Consider the following 25,972-nt stretch of genomic DNA (forward strand, 5'->3'; position numbering starts at 1 on the left):
CCCCATGTGGCCTGATATTCATATTCTTCCTGTACTTCTCACTGACTATCAATCAGCATATACAACGTAGCATACTTTCTACAAGGTGCGCACACTTTGGGAGATTGATCACTATGATTGCTATATTACTGCTTCCCAAAACACTATACTAGCCAAGTCGTCCGACCTGGTTGAACTGTCCCATGGTATGACCCAGATGTTGCCGCCACTCAACCCTATTTTGTCCTTAACTGATCAAATGCTATAGGAGCTTATTATACACTGGATCACTGCGTTTGTGTACACTTCTGTGACAAGAAACGATGTTTCTTATCTCTGTAACACTTCTTATCTCTGTAACACTGTAACATGTCTTGAGATAATTGACGTTAGTTCGCAAGCGCCCTCCTGACACGTGTCTCTCTCACCACTCTCCTCTCATGACTCGTGTGTGTGTGTGTGTGTGTGTGTGTGTCTGTGTGAATATGTAGTAGACATAATATAGGACAAATAAAATGGTTAGAAAGGTGGGGTCCAAGAGCTAAGAGCTCAATTCTGCAGATTAACAGTTAATAATTCAATTAATAATTCCAATTAATAATTACAAATAGTAAATACACACACGCACAAGCACAGCTCCCAGAGCTAGATAAGTATTCAGTCCTAGACGAGAAACTACTATAATTATTGGCGTAACAGTAGAGAAAGTAAGATATACAGACAGCCTCATAAGATGTAACTAAAGCTACTAGACCAGATTGAGTATCACCATGGATTTTAAAGGAAGCAGCACAAGCCCTCAGTATACCTCAAGCACAAATAACTAATGAGTCACTTACACAGGCCCAGCTTCTGGAAGAAGGTAAATATAGTGCCAATCTACAAGAAAGAAGATAGAGAAGAGGCACTTAACTACACACCAGTGTCATTCATAAGCATCCCTTGAGAAGTACTTGAAAGAATTATAAGGATTAAGACTAGTTGCAAACATGGAAAGAATTAGGTTTATATCACATTAGGTTTGTATCGTGCATCTGGCAAGGATCTTTAAGTCATTCACAAAACAAAAGTTTCCCAGTTGGCGGAAAAAAACAAATGTGGTATCAATTTTCACGAAAGGAGACAGAGAGAAAAAACATTCAACTACTGACCACTATCACTGACAAGCATCTCCGGCAAAGTACTTGAAAGAATAACCAGGTTAAGTCTGGTTACACCTTTAAAGATAATTAGGTACATAAACACCAACGGAAAGCGGAAAGGCCAGGCATGGGTAAGGAATTACTTAAAAGGCATGAGTCAGTGAGTAACAGTCAGGGCTGAGAAGTCCGACTGTCGAACCTAGTAGAGTACCTCAAAGATCGGTGCTGGGACCAGCTCTATTTGTAATATACGTAAAAGACATGTCTACAGGCGATGTCTGTTATATATGTCGATGTTTGCGGATGACACCAAATTAATGAGACAAGTTGTGACAGATGAGGATTGTAGGATACTTAAAGAGGATTTAAACAAGCTGCTGAGAAGGTCGGAAAAATGGCTACTAGAGTTCAACACAGCAAGTGTAATGTTATGCAAATGGGACGAGATGACAGGAGACCAAAGGGACACTACTCCCTAAAGGGAAACGACCAACAGGTGACGATTCGAGAAAGGGACCTGGGAGTGGATGTAGCACCAAATCTAACTCCTAAGGCACATATAAATAGGATAAAGGCAACATCATACTCTATGATAACAAAAGTTAGAACATCATTCAGAAACCTAAGTAAGGAGGCATTTAGAACGCTTTACACTGCCTACATGAGACCAGACTTAGTGTATGCAGCCCCAGCACGGAGCCCCAACCTGAAGATACAAATTAGGAACCTGAAAAATGCTCAGAAGTTGGCGACGAAGCTCGTCCCAGACTTATGAGCAACGGGGTATGAAGAGCGACTGAAAGAACTGAACGAGACGACGGGAGAAAAAAGGGAGGGAGTGAGAAGATATGATAGCTACATATAAATTACTTAGAGGGATTGAATGAGTGGAAATAGATGAAATGTTCACACTGAATATCAACAGAACAAGGGGGACATAGATGGAAGTTGGAAACTCAGATGAGTCACAGAGATGCTAGAAAGTTTTCATTTAACGTAAGAGTAGGAAGAAAACAGAATGAAATAAAGGAGCAGGTTGTACTAGCAGACTCTGTTCACTATTAAAAAATGTGTATATGATAGGTAAATAGGAGAAGAGTTACTACATTCAACAGCTGACTGTGTGGAAACTATTCCCACTTATGACATAATTTAACATACAATAAAATATATAATAATATACTGTAATGAAAATTCGTCTTCTGTTAAGCTTAAATGACTAAATACGACTTATTAACATTTAAACTGAATATTTATGAGGATTTACTTCAGTTAATACAATATTTACTTATTATGATAGAATTAAGGACTGATGTAACATTCATGTCGTCAGTCCGTTCCACATCATCACGAGAATTAAGCAACTGAATTATGACACTTATAACTCTTAGAATTATGACATTATAACACTTAAAATTATGACACTTATAACACTTATAATTATGACATTATAGCACTTAGAAATATGACACTTAGCTAAACTCAGCATTCGTGAATAAATAATTAAAGAGTAAATAAATTTCAATACCTTACAGATTATTTTAAATAATTTACCTAATTCGATCCTGGGCGTATTTTAATTAAACAGACATTTTTCCTGAGTAAATAAATATTATCTCCTGTGTGAGTGAGGGAGGAGGAGGAGGAGAAGGAAGAGGAGGAGGAGGAGGAGGAGAAGGAGGCCATTGTGTAGCAAAAATAATTGTCGTGTTGTCTTGGCTCCTGCGGTAGTTTGGATTCTGTTGACTTGTTGATGGCTAGGAACATGGATAAATTTACCAACCAACACCAAATATTGTCAAGTCTGTTCTGAAGATTACCAGCTGTTTACGTCTCACAATATGCTAAATATCTTGTTTAGTGGCCATTAACTCCAGATAGATTATGTATGTGAGCATCGTTATGCTGCAAGATCACAACTGCAAGAATCTAGGAATTAACATCGAACTTAAACTGTTAATAAGTGAATTAGTGATATTCAATATCTGGTGTTTCAAATATATAACTAAACTAACAGTACCCGGCCACGCGTTGCTTTCGCTCAGCAACGCATGTGCGTTGCTGAGCCACAGCAACCTTCCCTGTCCCTCAGTCCTCCCCACCATTCTCCCCTCACCTGTCTCCTCGACCCTCCAACCATTCCCCACTCCACCGTCCCTTCGTCCTCCCACCATTCCCCACTCCACCGTCCTCTCTTCCTTCCAACCATGCCCCACTCCCCTGTCCCTTTGTCCTCCTTACCATGCCCCACTCCCCAGTCCCTTTGTCCTCCCCACCATCCTCCTTTCCCCCATCCCCTCGTCCCCACCATCCCAAACTCCCCCATCCCCTCGTCCTCCACACCATCTCTCACTTCCGTCTCCTCATCATCCCTATCATTCCCCACTCCCTCGTCCGATGCCTTCCCAAATGGTCTGAAGTTTCCTTTAGAAAATTGGGAACATGCAGTAATCTGATGTTCCCCTCACTGAAATATATGAAAACAGTTAAAAAATTTGTGATTTACTGAGTTTTATGTTTCTAAGAAGTTTATTATATTGATAACGAGTTTTGCATTCATCCGATGTTTATATGTTCATGCCATAATATCCCAAGTTGCGGAATTACAAATTTTTTTGGCGACTGTGAACAAGTTTCATGTTACAAGATGGGGCAAGGTTCAATGGTGTCCAACATTATATTGAATGATGTTCAAGACCCCATTTAATCTTTATAGTTAATTGTGTTTGTAACAAATGTTTGATGTTAGACAACTTTGTTTTCTTTTGTTTCTGTGCAGCCGGTCCTCCTAAGATTTCCCAACGTCAAAAACTGCCATAATAAAGTATCCTTATCCTAACCTATCAGAGGGCCCAACACAGAAAACGGTAAGCCCTTGGTAAGCCTTCTGTAACGCATGGTAAGCCTCACGTAACCCTTCGTGAGCCTCGTGTAATCCAATGTACGTCTCGTGTAACCTATGGTATGCCTCATGTAACACTTGGTAAGTCTCGTGTAACACTTGGTAAGTCTCGTGTAACACTTGGTAAGTCTCGTGTAACCCTTGGTAAGTCTCGTGTGGTAAGCCTCGTGTAACCCTTGGTAAGTCTCGTGTAACACTTGGTAAGTCTCGTTTAACCCATAGTAAGTCTCGTGTAACCTATGGTAAGCCTCCTGTAACCCATGGTACCCTACAAGCACAACAACAACAACAATAATAACTAACAATATAAAGGTAACTCACTGTCCTGAAGCGTCACATTCCAGCAAGATGTGGAAGGGCCATAACCTGCGTCAGTGGCGGCTGCCACACTGACCGTCACTTTTGTGTAGGGTTTGAGGTTTCTTATTCGGTAGTGATATCCTTGGACATTGACGGTACCTGAGGTGTTCTCATCGTCATTCCAGAGGACGTTTGACGTCCAGTTAATGTTGTGGTTGGTAATTGTACACTGAATGGATGGATCACTCCAGTAGGCACTTAACGAGGTGGTATCAATGTTGTCAAACCAACAGCTCGGTGGTGCTGGTGGTACTGTGGGAAAATGGTGAGATTCAATCCGGTTACCAACAATACTTAAAATGTTAATTTGTTTGTTCTTATTTATAAAAGAAGCACAATAAATACAATAAGAAATCACGTCATACGATGAACAAAAAAAAACCCACACACGGGCAACAAATTACACACAAGGAACACCAAACATGGTTACTTAAATCCTAAAACAGTAAGACAGAAACAGAAAATTAGACAGCACAAAACAGGGAATAAATAACACACACAAACACAACCAGAGACGCACAAAAAACATAGCAATGAACAAAGAAACACATAAAACAAAACAAGCCTGAGGAGCCACACAAAAACAATGCTCACAAACAGTACCGGAACCGGGATGCAGAAAAAACAGACCTCTATACATAAAATGAACCACAAGAAATACAATGAGAAAATACATGACACAGTAAAGAAGAAAAGCCCACAGCCACACACCAGAACAAACACCGGAATGTGCAGGAACCAGAAAAACATACCACATCCACACACCCAAACCCACAAGCAGAAACACCGGAACACACAGGTACCGGGAAAAAACCCTCACACGCCACCACCAACCCCACAAACACACGTACAGACACAAGCATAACACTGTAACACAAAAGAATCGGGGTGCAACAGGAACAAAGTTAATAATAATAAGAATCCCCATATTTCTCTGCGTAATCCACCTTCGGATACGGCATAATGTAGGCATCCCAAATTAACCACTCTCGTTCGGTAGGGCGGGCATCTCCATGACATTACGGGCGCATCATAAACTTTGGAACCACTATGTCAGGCGAAAACCCGGGCGGAGGCGGTCGCCCCTGAGCAGAGGATATCGAAAACGAAGGCTGAGGCTGGAAAGGCGGCATATCGCCGCTGACGAAACAGGAGACATTGAAGACGAAGGCAGAGACTAGAGAGGTGGCAACACTGCCGCCGATGGAGCAGGTTGGCGGGGGACGGAACCCACCGGGCGAGCATCCTTCTTCAGGACAAACACCAACTCATGATGCTAACTAACATCCTCGGCAGGGGGGATAACCCCCCACGGGGATGCTCACCAACATCCTCGGCAGGGGAGGGAACACCATCCATGGGGAACTGGAACAAACAGATGCAGGCGAGGTCCCCGCACTGGCCACCCAACGCCTACAACAGGGTCTACACCAGTAGTAGGGAGTAAGCGCCACAGAGGAAGTTTCATTTTTTTGGAAATTCCTGTGTAGCGCTTCGGGGGTTTCAGGTGAATTTAGAAATTCCCCTGTAGCGCTTTAGAGGTTTCTTGGTAAATTTGGGCTGTCACAGATTTGGAATTAGGGAATTCTTATAAGAAAAATAATTTCCGAGACTTTAGAAGTTTGTTAAAAGTTCTTATGATAAAAATAAGTAGGAAAATCTTAAAGAAAAAATTTAGAAAATATCGTGTTTGTGTCACAGCATTTCCAGTTAAAATCTACGGACATATTTTGCCTGTTTTCAACATCGGAAATTCGTGTCTGTGACACAGGGTTTTCAGGTAAATTTAGAAATTCGTGTTTGTGAGTCAGGATTTTTCAGGTAAATTTTTCAGGTAAATTTGAAGAAACAAAACTACATCTGAAAGGTTAGGAAAAGGATAATATAATCAACACATACGTCAAAACACAATAAACTACATCTGAAAGGTTAGGTTAAAGGGTTGGGGAATAAGAACATATGATAGAACCTACTAAATACACTAAGATTACTAGCGGTTAGGTAAAGGGGTTGGGAAATAAGAATAAATGATAACAAACATAATAAATACAACTTATGAGCAACTTGATGAACTTTAACAAATAACCCTTGATCTGCAAAAATGACCATTTGAGAAATTAGCCCTTGAAACGAGTAAATTCCCATATATAACAAAAATCCTTTGAAATGGTTAAACACCCAATCTTAAACAAATAACACTTGAAATGCAAAAATGTCCATTTGAGAAATTAACCCTTGAAATGAGTAAATGAATATGAGACAATGATTAACGAAACACAAAAGACAAGCAGGAATAAGGGGTTGTAAGTTAGATTAGTAAGTTAAATTATGTAAGTTAGATCATGTCTGGTTGGACTAGATAGGATACATCAGTTTGGGAATGTAAGATTAAGTTAGGTAAAGCAAGTTAGGTTAGGTTAGGATAGGTAAGATAAGTTACATAAGTTAGGTTAAGCAGGTTAAGTTAGATAAGGTAGGTTAAGCAGGATAAGTTAGGTTAAGTTAGGTAAGTTAGGTAAGATAGGTAAGGTAAGGTAAGTTAGGTTAAGCAGGTTAGGTTAGGTTAAGTTATGTAAGTTAGGTTAAGCAGGTTAAGTTAGGTAAGGTAAGGTAAGATAGGTAAGGTAAGGTAAGTTAGGTTAAGTAGGTTAGGTTAGGTTAAGTTATGAAGGTTAGGTTAAGCAGGTTAAGTTAGGTAAGGTAGGTAAGATAGGTAAGGTAAGGTAAGGTAAGTTAGGTTAGGTAAAGTTAGGTTAAGCAGGTTAAATTAGGTAATGTAGGTAAGTTAGGTTAAGCAGGTTAGGTTATGCAGATTAAGTTAGGTAAGATAGGTAAGGTAAGGTAAGATAAGTTAGGATAGGTTAGGTTAAGTTATGTAGGTTAGGTAAGCAGGTTAAGTTAGGCAATGTAGGTAAGATAGATAAGGTAAGGTAAGTTAGGATAGGTAAAGTTAGGTTAAGCAGGTTAAGTTAGGTAAGTTAGGTTAAACAGGATAAGTTAGGTTAAGTTAGGTAAGTTAGGTAAGATAGGTAAGGTAAGGTAAGTTAAGTTTGGATAGGTAAAGTTAGGTTAAGTAGGTTAAGTTAGGTAATGTAGGTAAGTTAGGTTAAGCAGGATAAGTTAGGTTAGGTTAGGTAAGTTAGGTGGGATAGGTAAGGTAAGGTAAGTTATGTTAGGTTAGGTAAAGTTAGGTTATGCAGGTTAAGTTAGGTAAGATAGGTAAAGGTAAGGTAAGTTAAGTTAGGATAGGTAAAGTTAGGTTTAGGAACGTTACGTTAACTAACTAACATTGGGTGGAGAGGATAGGTTACGTAGGTTTGAACAGTGTAGTTCAGAGAACAGTTTTAGGGTAAAGTGACTAAGAAAATATATTTTAACAGAAGTGCAGGTTTGGTAAGAAAAGCTGAACTAGTTACATTTTTGAGAGAAATTTTATGACTGAAGATGTCTTAAAGAATAACATGATGGAAGAAGGAGAGTTTCTTTGATGAACGAAGGTGTCTTAGAGAACAACTTTTTGGAGAACGAAGGTGAATTAAAGGTCACTTTGATGACTCTGAGAATAACTTTGATCAACGAAGATGGATTGGAAAGTTTCTCTAATGAACGAAGGTGACTTAGAGATTAACTTTTTATGATTTAGAGAACATCTTTGATGTCTTAGAGAAAAACATTGATGTCATAGAGAACAACTTCGATGAACAAAGATGTCTTAGAAAGCTTTTCTGATGAACGAAAAGATAGTTAGAGAAAAACTTTGATGACTGTATTTAACTTTTTGATGGCTCTGAGGACAGTTTTTGTTGAACGAGGATGTCTCAGAAGGCTTCTTTGAATAACAAAGGTGACTCTGAGAATAACTTTTGATGACTATGAGAATGACTTTGTTGTCTTAGAGAATAACTTTGATGACTTCGAGAATAACTTTTGTGCACATGAGAATATCTTTGGATAACTCTGAGAATAACTTTGATGTCTTTGAAACAACTTTGATGTACGAGAGTGAGTTAGAGATTACCTTTGTTAACTCTGAGATTAACTTTGATGAACGAGAAAATACTTTTTGATGACATCGAGAATAATTTTGATAGCTCTGAGAATAACTTTTATGCCTCTGAGATTAACTTTAATGAACGAAGATGTCTTAGAAAGTTTCTCTGACGAACGAAAGGTTACTTAGAGAATAACATTTGATGACTGAGATTAACTTTTTGATGACTCTGAGAATAACTTTGAGGATGCGAGTAAATTTTTGAGTATTTGAGAGTGTCTTTGATATCTCAAAGAGTGCCCTTGAAGTCTTAAAGGATGTTTTTGATGTCTCAAAGGATGTCTTTGAGTGCAACTTTGATGTCTTTGAGTAAGTCCTTGATGTCTCGAAGAGTGTCTTTGATTTCTCGAAGAGTAACTTTGATGACACTGAGAGTGTCTTTGTTATCTCGAAGAGCACCTTTGACTATTTTTCTTACTTAACGACATATAATTTTTTACGAAAGTGCTGAAAAAAGTTACATTTGACTATTTTAGCTGAGGAAAGACATGAAAAAATATGACGACAGTGACTATTTTAGTGCTCCACAAAGTATAAATGTCAGTTAAGAACGACGAAGATAGATATCTTTGACTATATTTTCTTACTTAACGAAAACATAATGGCTGTTACGAAATGATGAACAAGACTATTTTTAGTTGAACGACGATGGATAAAGTTTGTTATGAACAGTGTTGGAAAGATTCCTTTGACAATTTTTAGCTAAGAGAAAGGTTGTTTTAGTTAAGAACGGTGTTGAATGAGATTAATCGTGACTATTTTTTGGTTGATTGGATAATAAGTTTAGTTGAGAAATGACGAAAGTGACTATGTTTTAGTTGATTGGTGAAAGATTTTTAGTTAAGGAACGTTACAATAAAGGTTTGTCTTTGTAAATTTGGAACTGAATAAAGTGTACATTTGTTTAAGAACAGGGTTGGTAAAACTATTAAGTTGACTACGAGAATTACTTTGACATAGTTTTGCAAATAAAACTGGGTGACTAAAATTGTTGAGGGAACTGTATTGCCGATGATAATATTTGACAAAGAACTAGTGAATGGAAGAAACAAATTGGTTTAAAGAAACAAAGAACATAAAAAATTTAGGTTAAGTAAGGGAAAGAACACAGTGAACATACGGTGAACACAGAAAACATGTAAGAAAAAGTTGATGAATAGAGTGAACATGCAGGGAATATGAACTTACAGAGAATATGAAGACATAATAAGGAACATAGGGAATACAAAGAATGAACACTGAACATGTGAAGAACAAGCTAAGAACATTGAGAACATGAATATTGAGTATAAAAGTTATACAAAGAACATATGATGTACATGAAAAACATAACAAAAACATAATGAACATACGGGGAAGAATGGTAGAAAACAGAAAAAATTAGAAAAACAGGTGAACAAATTTGAACTGAGCCTGCTGTGAACATTTGTAGAACATGAAGTGAACACAGATAACATGGACAAATGTGAAGAACACAGCTGAATATAGAGAAAACATGAAAATACAGTAGGATTAATGAAGATTGGATAAGTTAGGGATGAGAAGGTAAGGGAGGGAAAGTGTACAGTGAGATTTTGACCATGTGATTATTGCTTACTTGGGTAAACAAAAGGTATTGAAGGTAAGGTGTTATATGACCGTGTGAATATTACAGAGCTGAGTACAAAAAGGGTATTAAAGGAAATGAAGTTTACTTTGATAGACTGGAGAGAGGCTTGATCTGAAATAATTTGATGAACATTGAACTAAGTGAAGAACATGAGTTGGAACTCGATAATTTGCTTTGATTTATTTGCAGGGGGGTCTGAAAATGTAGTTGAGTGTTCAAATCTCAGGGGGATTTGGACTGATAGTAATGAATTTACAGGAGTGAACTTGGACAGAGGACAAGAGCTAGAGTTTTATAATTGTTTACATCATATTTACTATGTCTGAAATACAGAGGGTAAAAAAAAATCAGGGAAATTGATGGGTTATTTACAAAGATACGAGAGAGAACTAAGGTAGGGACGAGAGCTGGAGCTCAGTAACTGACTTGATCTTATTTACTACGACTGAAATATGACTGTTTAAAATTTCAGGGGGATTGGACTGCTAGTAGCGAAAATGTGGTCTCTATCAAATTTGGGTCTTCAATTGGACTCTGATTAATTTCGATCATGAACTGGACTCTGAATATTTGGGCACAAAGTGGACTCTGGCGAATTTTCGGTATAAACTGGACTCTGATGAAAATTTGGTAGCAAATGGACTCTGTCAAATATCTGTCGTTAATTGGACTCTGACGAATTTATGTTTACAATTGGACTCTGATGAAATTTGAGCTTAAAACTGTCTCTGACTAATTTTGCTAACAAAGTGGACTCAGAAGAATTTTGGGCACAAACTGGTCTCTGACGAATTTCTGTCTATAACTGGGCTCTGTTCTATTTTGGTCTTCACAGGTGAAATAGCCGTAAATGGATATAAAACTAAATGTTATGGCTAAGTTGTCTGTTTTCCTTAACAAAACATCTAAGACAATATTCTCTGAAAATGGTCTTTTTACAAATTCGGTCATAAACATATAAATAAACTTTTATGATTATTTGAAACTCTGAAATATTTTCTTAAAACTGAACTCTGAAAAATTTGAGTTTCTCCCATATGAACTTTAACAAACTTGTATGAACTTATTTTCATCATAAGAACTTTTAACAAACTTCTAAAATCTCGGAAATTATTTTTTCTCATAAAGAAATCCTTACTTCCAAATCTGTGACTGCCCAAATTTACCTGAAAAATCCTGACTCACAAACACGAATTTCTAAATTTACCTGAAAACCCTGTGTCACAGACACGAATTTCCGATGTTGAAAACAGGCAAAATATGTCCGTAGATTTTAACTGGAAATGCTGTGACACAAACACGATATTTTCTAAATTTTTTCTTTAAGATTTTCCTACTTATTTTTATCATAAGAACTTTTAACAAACTTCTAAAGTCTCGGAAATTATTTTTCTCATAAGAATTCCCTAATTCCAAATCTGTGACTGCCCAAATTTACCAAGAAACCCTAAAGCGCTACAGGGGAATTTCTAAATTCACCTGAAACCCCCGAAGCGCTACACAGGAATTTCCAAAAAAATGAAACTTCCTCTGTGGCACTTACTCCCTACTACTTACACCAGGGTCCACGTCACTCGCTGGAACCATACCCGCCACCTGCACTAACCTCGCACTTCACAGAGGAAGAGCCCTCAGAGCCCTCAACATCACATTATGCAGCCCACTCACGAAGTGGCGACACACTCCTAGCTGTCTGAGAATGCTTTGACGCTTTTTGAAACTGTCGCCACTAGCAGGAGGCACCAGAAAAGAGTCTTCGGCCGGCCGCCCCACAGCTGAGAAAGCGTGAAGCACAGCAGCCTTGATGACAGAGGACACAAGGCCATACAGGTGAAACTGGAACTGAAGAGAGGGCAGGCGGAGCTGGCGGAAGTGAAAGGGCCAGCATAGGTGAGGGAGGCTGCAGAGACGCAGGATCCGGTAGAGGAGAACGAGCCTGCAGAGGTGAGGGAGCCTGCGGAGGTGAAGGAGCCGCCCGAGGCAAGAAAGCCAACTGTGGGGGTCATGTCCTCACACACCACCACCCCTACACTCACACCACCAACCATACTCATGGGCACACAGGCTGAGTAACCCGGTAACACCAGCGGGGCAGCAGACAGCAGGGACAGCCACCAACGGGGAAAAATCCTCCTCCCGAATCTAATTAACTGGTGCAGCCGTCACACCAGTGCAGACCGCCGCCTGGTGCTCCTCGAGTCCCCCTCCGAAAATATGTCCTGGGCTGCCCCGCATAGAAGGCGCGCATGGTGTAGCCCATCAACGTGACAGTTGACGGAACAGGCGACTTGAGACGCAGGGCGAGGGTCCTGGTACTGCACGAGACCCCATTCCAAATGCCAGAAGAGATGGTATTCAACCGGAGGGGATACCACGGTCCCATATTTTCCAGAATATCACTGAAGCAGGTCTTCTGGGAACTCAAAAGTGACCCCCCATGCAGTGCCACATATGTGAGTAAGCAGCAGCAGACGGAGACAGAGACGGTTTCACTTTCATCAGGAAGGGTAATTGAACGTACATCGTAACGGGTCACTAAGTCGTTATAAACAGCTGGTGAACAGAACGTAACGAGTGCCCTGTGGTTCGTGACGAGCTATACACCAAACACATCCACTTCCTGAATGCGGAACATATCCATAATTACTACTTACACGGCAAGGTACGACGCCCTGCCAGAGAACTCCAGGCCAATTGTCTCTGAACGCCGAATAGGGGGAAGAGGCTGCCCTATGCCGCCAAACAAATGACCGGAGGGCCGCGCTTTCGATCCAGTCTCTCTGATAGTCGAGGCAAGACTGGGAGCAGGGCGCCTGGATGCACCCTGACCCGGCGCCGGTCAATCCAAATTGTTAAGGGTATATTTTGTATATTGCAGCTTGGAAGCCGAGTCTGAACTTCTTATTAGAAATGGAAGATTTATGCTCTGTTTGTCAGCCCGTCCTCATCAACCAATCCGTCCACAGACCAAGTCCATTCCATCCAGCGGTCGACCTCAATGTCGCATTCATTAATTTGCTGTTCATTCAAAATAGGAATTTTCTCAAATATATATTAATATTGTTGTATGTTAGCGTATTGCACATATTTAGGCATTGGTTAGGTTAGGTTAAGCGTTTAGGGTTTTTGGCGATTATTTGTATTTGTAGTACGGGGTGAAGCATTTACAGCATTGTGGTTAGAACAAAAGTCGTCAGCAAAGCACTTGTTCTAGAAGTGCTCGGACGTCATCATTTGTGAGTCGTGTGTAAACTGATTTTCATTTTCAACACCACCAAGTTCGAGTTGCACTTTCACCCTGTTGTGTAACCACTCTCTAAATCAGCGTAACTAAAAAACCTTACCTAACGTTACATAGACCTACCCTAACCTAACCTAACCTATTCTATCCTAACCTAACCTAGACCAAACTATATATAAACCCATATTGTATTCTAATAATAATTTACATTCAAAAGTTTCTCATTATTTTGTACGGAAGATTCATGCTGTCAGTTGGTTGTCTACTGAATATGTCAAAAACTGCAATAACTTATTCAAATCTTAAGTCAGTATTTGACTTATTGCTGAGGCGTGAGGATGAATAGGCTAATACATATAATTACAACAGAACCTAAACACCTAACCTAACCTAACATATGCCTAAGTATGCAGTGTATAATAATAATTAGTAATAAAAAAAAATATTTGGGAAAATTCCTATTTTGAAGGAAGAACCTGTTAAGCTTTATGAATGTGTCATGGAGTTGGCCGCTGGTTGGAATTAACATTTGCTGAGGACGGGGTTGCTGTTTGGATAATATTTGTTAAGCATTAGGAATAAAATATATAATTAAAAATACATAAAATAATACAAACATTGTTAAAATGCATTTCGTTCAAACTAAAGAACAATAAAAAACTAAGGGAATTTCTGGCGCCAGAGTTTTGCTGGTATTACCTGAAATGTCTGTGTAGCCGACCGTAGAAGCAGGGTAGTTATATCCGATACCTTCGTATACAGAGGTCACGGTTATAAAATAACGTGTACAAGGTTGCAGTCCTTCTATAAAAAAGAAGTTATCGTGGGTAACTTTGTTATTGATTCCATCTTCTACCGTATAATAAAAAGGTTCCTCCTCTGGCGGGTCCCATGACACATTAAGAGCGTTGATCAGTACTTCCACCACTGCGACGTTCTCTGGCGGCCCACGACCCGAGGGAGACATTGTTGCTATTACTGCCACGTTCTCTGGCGGCCCACGACCCGAGGGAGACAATGTTGCTATTACTGCCACGTTCTCTGGCGGCCCACGACCTAAGGGAGATAATGTTGCTATTACTGCTACGTTCTTGGACGGCCCACGACATATGGGCGACTATGTTGTTGTTATCAATGAGAAAAACAGTAGGAACCATGAGAAGAATTCGAAGATATGCACTGGGCGCTCCAAAACACACGTCTTAAACCACGATGTCAAAATAAATGTAACCTGGGATTCAACTGAATCCTCTAGGGTTCTTGCGGCATTTTCTTGTAAGAAATCATGGTTTCACGCGCATCGTCCCCATATCGTCTGGCGGTGGTATAGGAGTGCCACCTGAACGCTTCTCTTTAAATGCACAAATAAATCCCATTACATCCCGTTAATGTGATTACTTTGTGCGTTGTTATCACTTTCACATTCTTGAGCAGCCCACAACCAGACAGAGATTAGCATATAAATTTTTTTGAGATATCTCCTATCTATATTTTCCCAACTTACTAATATGAATGTCTAATCTACGCTTGAAACAATACAGCTGTCGCTGGTTTGTTATGTTATTCTGAAATAATTTGATGAAGATTGTTAATACCGTCAAAGTCCTTTATGTGAGGGTAAACCAAGAAGTTACTTGAGACTGTTTCTACCACATCATTAAATATTATATGCTATCCAATTAATATTTTGTTCTGGAAAATCTGATATTATCTGAGTGTAGTGTTCTTCCCTTTGGTCATAGTCACCAGCGACGTGTGCGTTGCTCAGGAGCCTGGGCAACACCAGACTGAAGGACTGTGACCCATACAGACTTATGTCTTAATAAGTAGGAAAAAGTTAAAAAACATGATGCTAAAAAGGTAAGAAGGTAAGAAATTTGTAATAAATAAGACTTAAGAAATTAAGAGGAAAATAAAAAAAAAGTTCGTAGGCTACCAGACACGCACACTCGAACAGACTAACAGACCCACACACTATAACAGACTAACAGACTCACACACTCGAACACACTAAAGACCCACACACTTATCTCTTGAAAAAGAGATAAGGAGGAAAAAAGTAACTATGAAGTTCGTATAGCAGGGCAAGCAAAGGCAAATTCTAAAGTTTTTTTTTCAGTTATATCAACAAAGATTAGGGAAATGCGAGGTCCATTAAAAACTGAGACAGGTCAGATAACGGATAACGACGAAGAGCATTTTTAATAAATATTTTATCTCTGTATTTACTAAAGAAGAACTTAACTCTCTGCCATCAGCCGAACAAGTCTGTGTGGTTGGAAACGAAGAGAGCATGACTAGTTTAACAATTACCAGGGATAATGTTATTAAACAAATAGTGAAACTCAAACCAAACAAATCCCCAGGGCTGGATGAAGTGTTTGCCAGGGTGCTTTATAAAAGCCACGAGGAACTTTGCGAGCCTTTGTTTACCATTTTTAATAAATCATTAGAGTCAGGCAGAGTGCTAGCGTCGTGGAAGGTAGCTTATGTGGTACCAATTTTTAAGAAATGAGATAGATCACTTGCATCAAGCTATTAGCCAATTAGCCTTACGTCTATTGTGGGAAAGTTAATTGAATCGATAATTGTTAATACCATTCGTCTTCATCTTGAAAAACAAATTAATAAATGATTCACAACATTATTTTACAAATGGTCATTCATGTTTAACAAATTTGCTATCATTTTATTCAATCATAGTTGAGGCAGTTGATAGTGGTAAGGTTTGTGATGTTGTGTACCTTGACTTTAGCAAAGCTTTTGATACAGTGCCACATGAAAGACTGATTAAAAGGATAGAGGCTCATAGTACTGGGGGTGGGGGGAGGGGGGGTTGCTATATCAAGTTGGATTAGGGCATGTCTTTGAATTGGAATGGAATTGGAATTATAGAATTATGTCACCTTTTATCCTGAGAGCGCATACGAGTGAAAAGCGACGTAATTTGTAAGAGAACGAGTTTAACCACTACCTCCACCCACACGAGGAAAGGCAGCCATGTTCCCTACAGTAACATCTAGTTGACATAATCAAGGAAATTAAATTGATTATACCTGAATGCAATATTTCCAGGACAGACCTGATGTCGCGGACCCTCGTTACCGACAGTTTTTCAGTGATACAATCCCCTGGGAGGAAAGATGCGTTCACGTGTTCATTAAGAGTTAGGTAAGATGGTATCACCCTTTTGACGCTCAGGAAGAAGTTGTGTTGTGTTGAGAACAGTTAGTGTGAGACAAGTTATCTTAATGACACTCAGGAACTGTGAGTCTGGAGATGAACTACGTCTAACAACCACCCACCTTGTCAGGTCCTACATTATCACTCACCAGCTTCCAGTAAGTATTCTTTTTCTTTCTGAAAAGAGAATGAAAAAACATATCACTAACTTTGTGATAATCTTTTATGCAAATATTAATTACAATAGAGGGGTTGTGAGCATTTCAATAAATTACAAGTAATCTTATTCTAACATTTATGTTGGTTGAAGTCTTGACCAGACGCAGGCTCTGAATACTTTACAGTTCCGATGTAGGAGAACAATGGTTATCAAGCTGTCATGAAACACTATAAATAGAAGATCTTATTTTCTGGACAATGTGAGAGCTCCTTGATACACATTATCTTTATGGACCGTTGCCTCACGCCACACCTGCTGCTCGGGACTCCTGGTTCAACCTTGACGCCCAGCGGACGTCTGGACACCTCCTCCGCCTGGGAGCTGCCGGATCACGTTCTGTTTTTGCGATTTGGATTTGATACTGCAGTTTGCCATTCCTATTCCACGGTCTGGTTTGTATGACGCCTGGCGCATATATCGCCTCTGGTCACATGATTGTTGATAGATTTTTTTGGATGTGTTCTGGCTGTTTCTCCCGGCGGGGTCACTGTGTCCAGCGCCGGCTTGGCCGAGAGGTGCCGGGGGTTGGTGGGTCTTGATGGGCTCCTGGTGAATGGATCGCCCACCTCAGGCGTGATGGGCGGCCGGCTTCTGCTCTTCCAGGGGGCACTGGATGACTTTTGCGTTTTAGCTGGTGGCCGAGTTTTTAGTTTTGCTACCCAGTGTTCTCTGTGTGGGGCGGGGCCGGTGCTTGTCAACTCGAGGGGACTCACGAGGCTCCCCAATCATCTGCCTGTCTGCGTTTCTTTTCCGCGAGGCATATTAGTTTCTGTGATTGACATCACCCGTTCCGCGATGAGGCTTGGTGTTTCCCCCTTTCCTTGGTTTCGCGATTAATCCTTCGCAGGTACACCAGGGCGCATCCGAGCCCATGATCGTCGTCGCCCCTAAATTAACAGCAACAACACCTGCTGCTCCAGCATACATCAACTGTCGCGGCCCCTCTTTAATAGGATCGGCTGTTATTGACGATTGCTCTAAAATCTAAAATGGGGAGATTTGGTTTTCTAGCGAAATTTTCACCTGTTCTAAACCATCAAAATGTAGCCAAAACGTTGCTACATAGTAATCGCAACGATATTACAAAGTTGTATCAACGTAACCACGCCGTTTTTATACTGTAATAACACTTTAAAAAAAGTTGAGGTTTTGATGTGTGCTTGTTGATGCGTATATTCCATGTTCAGAGAGAGACAGAGAGAGAGAGAGAGAGAGAGAGAGAGAGAGAGAGAGAGAGAGAGAGAGAGAGAGAGAGAGAGAGAGAGAGAGAGAGAGAGAGAGAGAGAGAGAGAGAGAGAGAGAGAGAGAGAGAGAGAGAGAGAGAGAGAGATAGAGAGAGAGAGATAGAGAGAGAGAGAGAGAGAGAGAGAGAGAGAGAGAGAGATAGAGAGAGAGAGAGAGAGAGAGAGAGAGAGAGAGAGAGAGAGAGAGAGAGAGAGAGAGAGAGAGAGAGAGAGAGAGAGAGAGAGAGAGAGAGAGAGATAGAGAGAGAGAGATAGAGAGAGAGAGAGAGAGAGAGAGAGAGAGAGAGAGAGAGAGAGAGAGAGAGAGAGAGAGAGAGAGAGAGAGAGAGAGAGAGAGAGAGAGAGAGAGAGAGAGAGAGAGAGAGAGAGAGAGAGAGAGAGAGAGAGAGAGAGAGAGAGAGAGAGAGAGAGAGAGAGAGAGAGAGAGAGAGAGAGAGAGAGAGAGAGAGAGAGAGAGAGAGAGAGAGAGAGAGAGAGAGAGAGAGGAGAGAGAGAGAGAGAGAGAGAGAGAGAGAGAGAGAGAGAGAGAGAGAGAGAGAGAGAGAGAGAGAGAGAGAGAGAGAGAGAGAGAGAGAGAGAGAGAGAGAGAGAGAGAGAGAGAGAGAGGGGGGGGGGAAGATGGAAGGGAAGAGAGAGGTGAGGTAGGAGAAAGAAGGAGAATGGGAAAAGATGGGTAAGTGTGGGAAAAGGGAAACAAAATCTAAGAGGGTAAAATGAGAAGAGTAGGGAGGCGGCAGAGGAGAGGGGTATGGGGTAATGGGAAAGAGTAAATAAAGGGGAAAACTTGAAAAATGTGGACCAGAGTGGGGAGGAAGTGGGGAGAGAAAAGAGGGGAGATGGAAAGGAATAAGGAACCGAGGAAAAGAGGGAGGAGAGAGAGATAAGATTTGGTATGTGGGGGAGAGAGACCCGGGTATCGCTTGGTACCAAATCTAATAAGAAACGTAGAGGAAATTCGTGCTAGTATTATTGATCTAACCCTTTTAACTGAGACTAAATCTTCCATGGAGCACCATCTAGTATGTGCAGGTTTAAATCTCCTTCATGCCTTTGTTATTTCTTACAAATCACAACATCTTTGGTAATAACATTTCAATCACTAGGGTCATTAACTGTGATATTGTGGTTTACAGGTCATATATAGTACTGGGATGAGGGTGTCTTTTACCTACTGGTACTTAATAGTATTCAAAGAAGCGGAATATGAAAAATATTCGTTCAAATGGAAATATATTGCCAAATGATAAACAAATCTCACGTTATTTGGCATCAGCGCCGTGAAAATGTCATTTTAATATGCTAAGAAATGGATTCCATACAATTTTTTAAAATAATACATCCGTGCGCCGCGGATACTGATGCTAACGATAACACCTCCTAATTATCGGAACTCAGGGATAATGCAGTGATAAAGAGAAGCAAGCACCTGTCCGACACACAAAGAAGAAAAGTAGTTAGTAGTAAGGAGGGTCCACAAATTGGCAATGCAGCTGGTGCCTTCCAGCATCTTTGAGTGCCACCTGGAGGGCCAAATTTCACACATAATAATGATTAAGTATTCTATGTTGCTGTATTTTATTATATATTATATAAATACATTGCTGAATGCCAATATTTCTTATGTCCTTTTGTACGAGAAGCTTTCAATAATTTTTTTTCTATTTTGTTTCTCAGCTGATTTTGTTGTGACTTCTACATCTTGAAGAATGCATACCCGTCACTAAGGATGTGACGTTGGAACGAAATTGGTCAACATGTGAATCAGCCGCAGGTGGCAGAACTTGTGACTTTCTCTGTTTTTTAAGCGAGTTATTTACAGATTTCAAACTCGATTTTTCATATTGTCTCTTAAGGTTGTTTTGCTGAATGGTGACCAGATGAGGGCCTTATCACTTATATATGAGCAGTAAAGTTACTGAAATATATTTATTAGTTGTCCCTAACCGAGTATCCCTATCCCTATACATTTTTTGGGGGGAGGGGGAGGGGGGAGGGGAGGAAGGTGGGGTATTTTTCTTGACTTCATTTCAACACACATTGACCTACAACTTTCACTTATTTGAGCATGAATGTCAATCAATGTTCATTAAAACTTACAAGAAAATCCATAATGTAGAACAACCATATTCACTGTCGTGAACTTCACTTCAATTTTCTATTAAAACAATATTTTCCACTTTGAGACCCTACAAGCAATTAAGTTTCTTTTCGAGTCTCACTATTTTCACATATAATATGCAAAGTTCTTTGTTCTAAACGTAGTGTTGGATATTTATTCATAAATCCATAAGGTTTGGGCTTATTATTGCGTCTAAATTTGCCGCATATTTGGAAGGGCACATTGACAGGTTTGTTTAACGTAAACTATACTCCCAAATTAAATCCAACATTGCCAAATGATCACCATGTCTTTCTTAGACCACAATGAATACAAGACAAATTGGTGAAATTTTAATCTTTTTGGGGTGAATTTTAAAATTGCCAATTATCACTTTATAAATATTATTTATTTTTTATTTCGGTTTGTTTTTTCATGTTACGATGTTGATCCATTAGGAACAGTTGGCGCATTTATCATGTATATTATGGAAATAAAATATTCGAAGGCGTTTCAGCAAGTTTGAGATTTTCGGAATCTGCTCCTTTAAGGGAAGGTTAAAGTCTCAGTTGGATACCAGGTAGGTCACTCTGAGATCCTTCCTGAATGTTAGCGTCCATGGGTTGGTCGGTTGGACAATCGCCTGTATCTTAGAATATTTTGATAGTAGACTTCCTTGTAGACACTTGTAACTAAATAGGACAGAAAGGGTTAGATCAAAGATGCACGAATCATCTCCATTTTTATATTCTTCTTTACTTGAGAAGGAAGTTTAAAATTAACTCTCCAAAATTATTTTCACAGCTTTGTATGGCCTGACGCTAAGAGAGGCGTTTCGCTAATCCTGTCAACATCCTCAAGGGCTCAGGTGAATAAAGTGGATACAAACTAGATGGGACAACCGCACGTACAGCCAAGATGGTTGAGATGAAGTAGAGAGCATGGGGGTGAACAGGCCTCCTACCGGACCCCAACTCCCATGTTCATGTGTAGGTTGTGTCAGTGTGTGCTGGTAGAATCTCCACAAGTGTAAGCTGGTTGTTAATAGTTGGTTATGATAGGTTGATATTTAATGCTTCGACTATGTCTAATTTTCTACTGACGTTGTATCTGTCGATTATTTCAGTTGTAATGTTCGATATATAGGGACGACCTCACGAACCTTTAAACGCCGCATTTTTTATCATATTGCACAGGATTCCCCTTTAAATAAGCTGTATTTTCTGCAGTTAGGGATAACTGGGAAGAAATGGACTACCCTTTCACTTACAGCAATTTCACTGTTCCGTTTGCTCATTCGTCACGTCTAGAACTCAACATATTGGATTCTGAACTCAAAATATTGTTGATTCGTGGTGTCAGCTCCCGAATGAACACAGCCTCAGGAGTAAGAACAAAACCGGAACGTGAAGACGCCAACATAGAAGACACTGCTCAACATGTCACACCACTATACCTGAATAATCTTTACATTTGCTTTGTCCTTATTTACGTCCCCTATCCTTCCCCCATTTATGCCCAATTCTTCCATAACGATGTACTCCTTACCTTTCTGTTTTATGTTCCTGACCTACCTAATGACCTAATGGTATGAATCCAATACGGATTTAGACAAGTCTGCCCGCGACCGGCAGCATTTGAGAGAAGGATTTTACCTTATTTTGGTAGGGCAAACTACCAGAAGAGGTAAGGGCGCATGACGTTGGCTTTACTATCTGGAACGGGTTGTTAGGATCCATAGTACTGCACTCGGAAGGGTTTGTAAGGATCATCAAACTTCAGCTTCATACAGCAGCAGGACTGGTCAGCCTTATCAACGCCTCCGGACCAACACTGACCTCCTCCACCGAAGCTCAGGAGGAGATCTATGATGACCTCGGCCTAACTCTCAGAGACGCACCTCAACAAGAGCCAGTCTTCCTTCTGGGAGACTTCAACGCAAGAGTTAGTTCCGACCACAGCTCTTGGCCTTCCTGTCTGGGACAGTTTGGATTTGGGAAGATGAATGAGAATGGGCAGAGCCTCCTTGAGTTCTGCTGTCGTCACGATCTTTGCGTCACTAATTCCTTCTTTCACACCAAGCCCCAGTACAAAGTTTCCTGGAGACACCTCAGGTCTAAGCATTGGCACCAACTCGACCTGGTGTTTTCGGGACATAGCAATCTGAAAAGCGTCAAACTGACCCGCAGCTTCCAGAGCGCAGAATGTGACACCGACCACTCCCTCGTCGATTGCAACCCCGGAAAATCCACAGAGCAAAAGATGGAAGAATACCCATTAACGTAAACAAGACCCGTGATCTTCACAAGGTGGAGTTCACTTCTGCGCTGGTAAATGCCCTTCCTGTACCACCCTGTGATAGCGCAAGTGAGAGGTGGTCACATCTCAGGGGGCACTATTTTCAACACTGCCATGTCCACCTTCGATAAGAAGCAGAACAAGTCAGTAGATTGGTTCGATGCCAGTGCAGAGGAACTATTACCCCTCGTAGAGGAGAAAAAATGACCTCTCTCATCCTACATGAACCTGCCCTCAGAATGGAACCTACAGGCCCTCCGTACTGCCCACAGTAGAGGCGCAGTAACGATTACTGGCTCCGACTCTGTTCCAGCATCCAGACAGCAGCTACCGTAGGCATGTTCGAAGGGATCAAACAGGCAACAGGTCCTACACAAAACAGACGGCTCCTCTAAAATCAGCCACTTGGAAGATCATTAAAGACCGTGATCAGCAGATGAATCGCTAGGTGGAACATTACTCCAAACTCCACTCTAGAGAGAACTTGGTCAGTGTAGAGGCCCTGGATGCAATCGAGTGCTTGCGCATCATGGAAGAACTAGACCTTGAACCGACTGTGGAAGAAGTTGAGAAAGCACTGGATTCCCTTTCCTCATGCACGGGGCCCAGAAAACGACGGAATTCTGACGGAAGTTTTCAAGTGCGCTCGAGGAACACTTAAAACTGAGCTTCATGAATTTCTGTGCCAGTGCTGGAGGGAGGGCTCGGTGCCACAAGACATGAGAGATACGGACATCGTCATTCTCTACAAAAATTAAGGTGACAGAACGATTGCAACAACTATCGCTTTTCCCCATGGGTTGTTATATCCCCTATCAAGGTTTTCCCCATGTTGTTATAGACACTTATTTTCCTCGGGTAATTTTCTAATATTCTGATGAAATTTAGCCTCAGTATCGTGTGTTATGTGGGCACGATGGAGAGACCCTCCCTTCACCGCTGAGAGAATAACAAAGAGATTTTCTTGGTTCACTCTCTTGATCTTTAACCCGGACACGCACTTTGTACTTCTCATAGTGTATACTGTAGTATAGTGGTCTACGTTCTCGATTCACAATTGAGGGCCCCAGATTCAATTTAGTATTTCGAAATAGTTGGGACCTCGAATCAAGCCTAGGGACATATCTTCCTATTCCCGACAGTGAGAATTAAGACGCAGTTTGAATATCACAGCAGCAGCAGTATAGGAGCGTTCATTGTTGACAGAGGACCAGCATCTTGTGCAGACAATGTGGAATTCTGAACGTCAGACTTTCAGCCAGACTTACTTGTATTTCCTCGGTGTCCAGGGCGGCGGCGGCGGCTGTAAGCAAGGCGGCCAGCACCAGTAGACGCCCCGACCGCCACAACATGTTGGTGTGGCCTGTGATGCTGTGGCCTGTGGTGAAAGACTGGCCCGGGAGGGCTCCACCAGGCCCTACTTTGGCCTTATCTTCTGCTATCATGTATGAAGTGTCCACCACGACTGATAATCGTGCAGCCTGTTGCCTGTGTTTCGTCGTTGCCGGCGGCCCTGGGACTGCCACAGCACCCACATTATTGCTGGCTTTTCTCCCAGGCTATCATTAAGGCAAGGATCATCTTAACCCTCTTGATCAGGTAACAAGTGCAGAAGTTTATTGTGACCAATGCTGTAAAAATTTCTGCCGTTGCTCAATCAACATTTCGATGTTTCCAGCTAGATGAACATATTAACAATCAGTGTCGTGGTCATCACAGATGGGGACCTTAGGAAGCTGTTGGAGAAGCTCCGTACATTGTCACTATTGGAGGCTATTGTATATCAGAGTGAAATGTTCTTGTTCGTCTGCAGTTTCTAGCTATGGAAAGCTGTTAGGAGAATTCTGCATCTGAAGAACTGAGGCTGTGTTAGAAAAGCTTTCCAGTCAGAGGAAATGCGCTGTTGGAGGAACTCTTCAGATGGTATCCCAGAAACAGTGTTGGAGGAACTCTTCAGATGGTATCCCTGAAACAGTGTTGGAGGAGCTCTTCAGATGGTATCCCAGAAACAGTGTTGGAGGAACTCTTCAGATGGTATCCCTGAAACAGTGTTGGAGGAACTCTTAAGATGGTATCCCAGAAACAGTGTTGGAGGAACTCTTCAGATGGTATCCCAGAAACAGTGTTGGAGGAACTCTTCAGATGGTATCCCTGAAACAGTGTTGGAGGAACTCTTCAGATGGTATCCCAGAAACAGTGTTGGAGGAACTCTTCAGATGGTATCCCAGAAACAGTGTTGGAGGAACTCTTCAGATGGTATCCCAGAAACAGTGTTGGAGGAACTCTTCAGATGGTACCCCAGAAACAGTGTTGGAGGAACTCTTCAGATGGTATCCCAGAAACAGTGTTGGAGGAACTCTTCAGATGGTATCCCAGAAACAGTGTTGGAGGAACTCTTCAGATGGTATCCCAGAAACAGTGTTGAAGGAACTCTTCAGATGGTATCCCAGAAACAGTGTTGGAGGAACTCTTCAGATGGTATCCCAGAAACAGTGTTGGAGGAACTCTTCAGATGGTATCCCAGAAACAGTGTTGGAGGAACTCTTCAGATGGTATCCCAGAAACAGTGTTGGAGGAACTCTTCAGATGGTACCCGTGAGAGGCAATGGAAGTTACCACAGGCTTCACATTTCATCTGAAGTTCTTAACCAAACATGACTAAGTATTCAGTGTTCTTTTTTAAATTGTGGACATTTTAAACCTTAATTTGAACGAAGGTTAAATGCTTATTAATATTAATGTTAGATTTTTTTACATAGTTTTCTCTAACATTGGTTTGCATATCATCTGTACAGTAAGTTAGGCTTGTGTGTCTAGTGGAGTACCAAGTTGTGAAGTACAGCGTACTAAAGACATTTATTCATTTAGTATAAAAATATCTTTGGCTATTTTATTGATAATATGTCAAACAATATTTGATTATTCTTTAAACTAATTAATGGATACAGAAGAATTCTCAGTTAATTGTTGTTATATCAGTAAATTATGGATATGAGGGTGGGCGTGGGGGTATTACGTTTGTAAATAATGGCCATTAAACATTTAATTATCGATCGTTATGGTGTCAAATTATTGGGTAAAATGTCTGTAGACTTTGGGGCATTTTGTTGGTAAATTCTAGGGCATTATGTCGGTAAGTTATAGGGCATTGTGTTGGCAAATTGTTGTAACATTCAGTACATTGTAGAGCATTTCAACTATAACTATAGAGATATTTATATGGGAACAATGTTGGTAAATTGTTAGGCTTTATGTCAGTATATTATGAGGCATTATTTCTGTAAATTATTGGGCGTTATGTCCGAAAATGTTGGTTATTATATCCGTAAATTTTATGGTTTTACGTCTGTAAATGGTAAGTATCATGTCGAAAAATTGTGGGACATTTTGTCGGTAAAGTGTGGGGCGATATATTAGCGAATTGTGAGGCATAATATATGAATATTATTTGTCATTGTGACGTAAATTATGGAGCATTATAACGGTTAATTTGGGGGGGGGGGGGTATGGGCATTATGCCAGTAAACTAAGGGTAAGGGTAAACTATTACGTCGGTAACCTAGTGTTCTGTGTCTGTGCTTTATCGTGACAAACGTCAATCTCCTGCACTGTGCGGAAATAATCAGCACTTCAGAATATATTGAA

The 25,972-nt window shown here is 40.7% G+C and overlaps 1 protein-coding gene across 3 annotated transcripts in view; it reads right to left on the reverse strand.

Moving 5' to 3' along the window:
* The window catches only part of LOC123762149 (phosphatidylinositol phosphatase PTPRQ), a 190,335-nt gene extending 166,548 nt beyond the window's left edge, over positions 1–23,787 (reverse strand). For 2 of the 3 annotated variants that reach the window (XM_045748527.2, XM_045748525.2), the window contains exons 1-4: positions 23,596–23,787; positions 16,617–16,644; positions 13,984–14,340; positions 4,345–4,635 (exon numbers count right to left, since the gene is read on the reverse strand). In XM_045748527.2, coding sequence (XP_045604483.1) covers positions 4,345–4,635; positions 13,984–14,340; positions 16,617–16,644; positions 23,596–23,772 — 853 coding nt within the window. In that variant the 5' untranslated portion in view covers positions 23,773–23,787. The remainder of the gene's footprint in view (positions 1–4,344; positions 4,636–13,983; positions 14,341–16,616; positions 16,645–23,595) is intronic. The other variant, XM_045748528.2, reaches the window with a different exon arrangement.
* Positions 23,788–25,972: the final 2,185 nt, after the last annotated feature.

The sequence above is a fragment of the Procambarus clarkii genome, chromosome 34, assembly GCF_040958095.1.
Source record: "Procambarus clarkii isolate CNS0578487 chromosome 34, FALCON_Pclarkii_2.0, whole genome shotgun sequence".
Taxonomy (NCBI): Eukaryota; Metazoa; Arthropoda; class Malacostraca; order Decapoda; family Cambaridae; genus Procambarus; species Procambarus clarkii.